The sequence below is a fragment of the Neomonachus schauinslandi genome, chromosome 4, assembly GCF_002201575.2.
Source record: "Neomonachus schauinslandi chromosome 4, ASM220157v2, whole genome shotgun sequence".
NCBI classification, from domain to species: domain Eukaryota; kingdom Metazoa; phylum Chordata; class Mammalia; order Carnivora; family Phocidae; genus Neomonachus; species Neomonachus schauinslandi.
Window position 1 is genome coordinate 7,538,021 of NC_058406.1, and position 6,623 is coordinate 7,544,643.

Sequence of the window (6,623 nt, forward strand, 5' to 3'; positions counted from 1 at the left end):
GAAATGTGACACAGACACTCAAAGCGAGCAAGTGGTCTTGGGAAATGGCGCCGACAGACTTGTTCAACGCAGGGTTGCCCACAAACCTTCACTTTGTAAAAAAAAGCACAGTACCTGTGAAGTAGGGAAACGAGGTAGGCCTGTCCAGTGTGGTTGTGGCGGCTGCCGGCCTCCACCCCAGGGTTCCCGCCTGTGTGTGGTGGGATTGTCTCTGCAGGGAGAGGGACTCCACTGGAGCAGTTGACGTGGAGATGGAATTCACTTAGTTTATTAGTTTAGTTTTAATGGGACATTTCAAACACAGGCGGAGACAGAGGGCCACAGAGCGGATGGCTTGCTTCCAGCACACCGCTGCGCATGGTCTCGGCCCCCCGGCCCGCACCCCCAGCTCTCGTGGTGGCACATGCCAGACGGGTGGATCATTTGCTACTGCAGACACTTGAGTTTGCATCTCTTGAAGGATAAGGGCTCTTGTGTTGCCGTTATTTTACATGGTCGGAATACCGTTATTATATACCTGAATACATGTCACGATTGCTTAATATCGTCCGATGTCCAAACAGAGTTGTGGGCATGTTTGTTTTGAGGGTGCCATCATTGAAGCAGAAAGACCCGGGTAGGCAGACCCCTGAACGGGCAGTGGCAGAACCTTCCCAGGGGGTCTCCAGGCTGGCACCCAGGACCTAGCAGGACCTGGGTGCCACACTCACACCCTGGGTCCTCTGGAGCTGGCAGCCCCTCCTGCCACCCTGGCCGTCTGAGCTCCACGGGGCAGGAGGGAGGTGCCGCTCTGATCCTCCTTCTCCCATGTTTTGACTTTCAGGCCACCACATCTACCAATTGGATCCTGGAGTCTCAGAATATCAATGAACTCAAGTCGGAAATTAACTCCTTGAAGGGGCTGCTTTTAAACCGGTAGGAGGGGAGAAGGCGTGGCTGTGGCCCCCAGCCCGGGACCGTGGAGCCCGAGCTCTTGGGGCCTGGCCAGCTGTCATGGGCGGGGTGCACCTCCCCGAGAGGCCCCTGTCCGTCCAGCCCCTGGTGGAGCTGGGCGACTCAGGCATTGAGTTTGGGAGTCGTTGGAACTTCTGCCTTCCCTCCCCGGAAGGCCCCCTCCCTCTCCACTCCAGGGGGGGACAGTCTGCAGTGCCCCCAAGTTCTCAAGTACAGCAGTTCCTCAGCCCTGTCGGATAGCTGGAGCCACAACACAGGACCTTGAACAAAGGAGAACATCCCCATCCTGAAAAGGACCTCCAGACAGGGACCTCCTCCTCCTCCTCCTCCGTCCTGAGCCCCGACACTGGACCTCTCAGTGACATCTTGGTCCCAGAGAAGTTCCTCGCAGAAGGCCAGGGAGTCCTTGGTTGGAAGGATTCTAGGTTCGAGGCAGGGGACAGGAGCAGTGGTCTCCTTTTGCTGTCCCTCTGTGGTGATAGCACCTTCCGTGAACCCCCACACTGGAGGCTGTGTCCCAGTGCTGCCCTGAGTGGAGGGTGACCGACTTGTGTCCCCTCCGTCCTGGGATAGATACTGGGGCGGTCACCTCACCTCAGGGCACTTCAGGTTGGCCTTGCCTGCATTCTCATTTCTCCAGGGCTTAGTGGGGGCTCCGTGAGGCAGTCCAAAGGCACAAAGTGGCCCTTCACTTGCAGTCAAAGATTGGGGGCTGCAGGGGTCTTGTGGCCCCAACCAGGGGATCCAGTTCTCCAAGCCACCTACTTGTAGGCCATCTTGGAAGAAAAGAATGTGGCCCTAAGAGAGGTGTGTGTCATTAGGAGAAATCCTTTGTGTTTCTGAACCTCGGAAACAAGAGCCTTTGAGGTCAGAGGGACAGAGAGTGGGCATTTGGGTAACACTGGAGCCAAGAAAAGTGCCAAGTGCATTTCTCGTTAGCGTCCAGGCCACCTTCGCTGTGTGCCCGCCCGCTGTGGGAGCCGAGGGGGAAGAGCTATCCTGGGACCAGCACTGGTGGACGGTGGGCCACCCAGGAGAGAGCAGGCCTTTGTCCTCTTGGCTCAGGCAGAGATGGGCCTGCATGTCCTAGACCATTGCCAAGCAGACCTGACCTCCCAGGTCCCTCATGGAATCAGCTTTGGTCCGGCTGGCTGCTGGCCCAGGGCTCGGGGCCCCGAGCAGGGAAACAGGAGTGGAGAGGGACTTCCCTGTCGAGTGTTGAGCTCAGAGGTTTTCTAGCAAAGTGCACCAGTGTTACCCTTCTGGTTGTGAGGTTTCTGACCCCACAGCCAGTGGCCAGGTCTTCCCTGTTCTGCCCAGTCCGCGGATAAGGTAGATGGAGTCGAGGCCGCATGGCTTGGGTTCCCATTTCTCCGGCTCAGTCTCAGTGCCCTGCTGGCTCCCCGTACTCACCACCCCCAGTCCCAGATGCAAAGGACCAGGAGAGAGCGGGCTTCTGTGTGTGGCAGCCCCTGGGGCCAGCGGGCCAGTGCCTGCCAAGGCAGGCAGGCCCAGTCCGGGCGGGGAGGGCCCGGGAGGCGCCCTGAGTGGGGCAGGCCGCTCCACGGCCTCACGGGGCTCCTCTGGCTTCCACCTCAGCTGCTCCAGCCTCCAACCGGCCAAGAGGCCTTGCACCTGGGAGGCAGGCAGGGAGGGAGGCGGAGGGGCGCTGAGCTCCATCCTGTCCCCCTGCTCGGCAGCCCTGGGGGAGCGCTTCGGATGGGGGAATGTGGCTCTGCCGAGGGAGGACCCCAGGGTGCTGGCACCAACCCTGCTTCTTGTCCCCCTCTGTCAGGAGGCAGTTCCCTCCGTCCCCCTCAGCCCCGAAGATCCCGTCTTGGCAGATCCCAGTCAAGTCCCCGTCGCCCTCCAGCCCTGCGGCTGCCAACCACCACAGCAGCAGTGACATCTCGCCCGTCAGCAACGAGTCCACGTCCTCCTCGCCCGCGAAGGAGGGCCACGGCCCCGAGGGCTCCACGGCCACCTACCACCTGCTGGGCCCCCAGGAGGAGGGCCAGGGGCTGGTGGACGTCAAGGGCCAGGTGCGGATGGAGGTGCAGGGCGAGGAGGAGAAGAGGGAGGACGAGGAGGACGAGGAGGACGAGGACTCGAGCCACGTGGACGAGGAAGCCTGCCTCGCGGTGCAGACGGAGGACCGACGGGGCGGGGACGGGCAGATCAACGAGCAGGTGGAGAAGCTGCGCCGGCCCGAGGGCGCCAGCAACGAGAGCGAGCGGGCCTAGGCCCCCGGGCTCGCCTCCGCCAGCGGGCTGCCGGGGCCGGGCTCCTCCTCTGGCTCTGGGAGGGCGGCCTCGCGCCGGGCTGGGGCCAGAGCCTGCAGCCTCCGTGGGGCCTGAGCCCCGTGCGTGGGGCCGCGCTTGTGTGTGGCCAGCCTCCCCTCGCCTGAACGCCAGCCCCAGCCCGACGGGCCTGCGACCTTGTGCTCACGTCAGGCGGGGGTGGCGGCGTGTGCTCTGGACTCCAGCCCCCTTGAGCCCCGGCGCCCGGACAGAGGTCTCGTCCAGGGCGTGTGGCTGAGGTCTTAGCTAACCTAACACCGTGCATGACAAGAGGTAGTTTAATCACCTGGCTCCTGATGCTCCGAGGAGGAAGGGCTGCATTCAAGTGTCTGCTCTTCCGCCTCCCTCCTGTCCTGCCACGGCTCCTTGACTTGCCCCGCAAGGGGCCGGGGGGCCGTCTTGTCCTGTTTCCAGAAGCCACGGCCCCGTGCTCTTCTCTCTGGGCCGGGGCCTCCCAGGGCCTCCCAGCCAGGTCTCGTCCAGATGATGCCGCCCCCACGCGCTGTCCCAGCCCCACTGTGCCCTGTCGTCCTTCCAGACGAATGAAATCACACTGCACTTCTGCCGTCCTCGCTTGCTGCGTTGTGACTCAGCTAACCCCGTGGCGAGACGTGGTTCGGACTCCCACACAGGAGCCAGGCGTCAGGGCCTCCCTGTCTGCCCTTCCCACCCAGAAACACATGTGCATTTGTGTGATCAGGTCTAGGTTTCAGAATATAAGATACTACTGTATATAATTGTAATAAATACGAGTTGTCACTATTTAATTCCTGCCTGTGGCTCTCTGTCTGCTGCAGTACCCTGTGCCCAGATGCAGGGTTCCCCTAGGGCTGTGCCAGGTGCACCCTGGGTGCGGGGGGGTCGGTTGGGGGGCCAGGCCCGGGCAGCCCTGCCCTTGGGCCCGAGGGGCAGCGGTCCCTTTCCCGAGGCGGGTTTCATGAGCTGCTCACTGCGAGCTGGAGGGTTTGGTCCTCGGTGCCGAAGGGCGACATCCTGATGCACAAGGGACCTCATGTTACTGTATATAGACCTGGTGTTGAGTATGATGAGCTCTCCTTCCTTAAATGGATGAATGTGCTCCCAGGAGAGCGTGTGTCTCGCTCTGTCTTCCTCCCCCGTCTCCCGCTCTCCCTCCCTGTCTCCCGTTAACCTTCACACAGCGTTCAGCTGCGCCCAGAAAAACAGTGCGACCCTCCTTCCGAGGAGCCCCCGCTCCCTCAAGCCCCTGTGCTGCGGCCAGGCGTGGGGACAGACGGCAAGGCCACCTCCAGGTGCCTCGTGTAGTTACAAAGTGGGGACACAGTGCAGGGCGAGTGACCAGGGGGCAGAGCCCCGCAGCGCACTATGTCCCCCTGGGGGCGCGCGCCTCGCGGCCTGCTGACCGCCGTGCGTGCGCCGCTGCCCGGCCTCGGGCCCGCCGGCAGCCCCGGGGAAGGAGGTGGCCGCGGATCGACGGGTGAGAGACTCGTTGCTGGGGCTGTTCTGTCGCAGAAAACATTTCTTCTGCCTAGGCCCCTTTTGGGGGCTCAGAGCCCAGTCCCCTCCCTGCTGCTGCACACTCATTCCTGATTCCGTGGCCCAGGGCACCATGCAGGGGTCACGTGACAGTGACTCAACTCTTCCCGACCCTCCTGAGTGTCCAGCCCTCTGGCCGGCTCTCAGGTGTCACCTTTGATGCTCATAATCTCCCGTAACATCCCTGTGGACCCTTGTCCCCACCACGTGCTCCCTAGGGCCAAGCAGATCCCGCATTGCCCCCCTGTCTCCTTGCTGCCCCCGAAGCAGCCAGGCTTCTCAGTCTGCGGGGGCTACCAGCCTGTCTGGGCCGAGGACTCCCCCTGCCCCGTGTCGGGAGCTGGGTGGGCGGACCCGAGACAAATGAGCAGAGGGCTGGAGGCCTGGTCCCATCCCTCAGCCTCCGTGGGATGTGGTCGGAGACCCCGCTGGGCCACCACCTCTCCTCAGTGAATGGAAACCCCAGGTCCTCGGTGGGTGCTTTGGGGGTCCCCCCATTCAGCTCTTCAGCTTGGTGACCACTTGTCACCGTCTCTAACTTGGTCTCGAACTTTGCAGAGGTCCCTCCTGCGGTGGCCCCAGAGGGGGAGAGCAGAGGGCAGGGAGCCTGGGGCGGGGCTGGCCAGCGCTGTTGGGGTGGGTGGTGGCCCCCCGAGACCGGGTGACCCGAGGCCTCGCCATCCCCAGCCAGGGGCAGTGGGGTTCAGTGGGCCGGCGGGGCCCTGGGGCTCACATGCGGGAGATGGGGAAGGAAAACTGGACCTGGAGGCCTTTTGCCCTGCGGGTCCTGAGCTCCAATGTCAGCTTTTGAGGACAGAGAGTCTGGCGAGATTTCAGGGAGGAAAAAACCCCTCCCCAAAACGGCGTGAGTGCTGCCTAATAAAGGCAGCTGCTGGACGGAGGGAAAACAGCCCTTTGGAAAAAAAAAAGCCTTTCATTAGAAAAATAATGCATTTCATCCAAATAAGGTAAAAATATTTGGAATGGGGCAGAAGTGAGCAGCAAGCAGCGCCCGTCAGGCCTTTCTGGAAGGGGGAAGATTATTAAACTCAATGACAATGTAGTTTTGTAAAGTGTCTTTTAAGAAAGAACCAGCCCCAGCTCCGGGAGGCTGCGGGGCCGCCCTCCTGGCCCCAAGGTCTCCCCAGCCGCCCCCCTGTGACTCCTGGGCTCCGACTCTGCTGTGGCCGAAGGCGCCCCCCCCTCCCCCCCCCGCCACAAGCCACCCTGGCCTGGTGTTGGCGCTGCCCCAGGAGGCTGCCCCCCACCTGCCCGCCCAGCCTCCTGCGCTCTGCGCCGCCGCCGTGGCCTTGACCCCTGGGGCTGGGAACTAGAGCTTTCTGGGGGCGGGAGGGGGCTGCTGAGTTTGAAGTGTCGGGGGTTTTTCATACTGTGAAGCACATCGAAGAGGTTTAAAAAGCCCGGTCAGTACAGAGAGGAATGGAGAGCACAGATCTCCTCTCCTGTCCGTCTGGGTTTGTGGCTGTGTTTGCAGCCCCCAGCCCCACCTTTATTTTACTAAAGACGGGAAGCACCTCTTCACCCAGTGGTCCTGTGACTGGCTTGTCTCACTGAAAGTCGTGGCTTTGGGGGCTCACACCAAATGGGAGTGGAGGGGTTCTCTAGAAGGTTCTTCTCCCACCCTTGCCCTCTGCCCAGCCGGAAGCGCTGAGGTTGGCTCTTGGGTCTGGTCCCAGAACCTCCCTCTCTGGTGACTGCCCCAGCCCTGCCCCAACCCTGCCCCTGCCCCAGCCCTGCCCCTGCCCCAGCCCTCCCTCTGCCCCAGGCCCAACCCTGCCCCAGCCCTCCCTCTGCCCCTGCCCCAGCCATCCCTCTGCCCCAGCCCTACCCCTA

At 62.4% G+C, this 6,623-nt stretch overlaps 1 protein-coding gene across 1 annotated transcript in view; it reads left to right on the forward strand.

The window, feature by feature from the left end:
- PEX14 (peroxisomal biogenesis factor 14) overlaps positions 1 to 3,973 on the forward strand; it is a 139,431-nt gene extending 135,458 nt beyond the window's left edge. Inside the window, exons 8-9 of the mRNA XM_021683426.1 lie at positions 824 to 915; positions 2,750 to 3,973. Of these exons, the coding sequence (XP_021539101.1) occupies positions 824 to 915; positions 2,750 to 3,197 (540 nt within the window). The 3' untranslated portion in view covers positions 3,198 to 3,973. The remainder of the gene's footprint in view (positions 1 to 823; positions 916 to 2,749) is intronic.
- Positions 3,974 to 6,623: the final 2,650 nt, after the last annotated feature.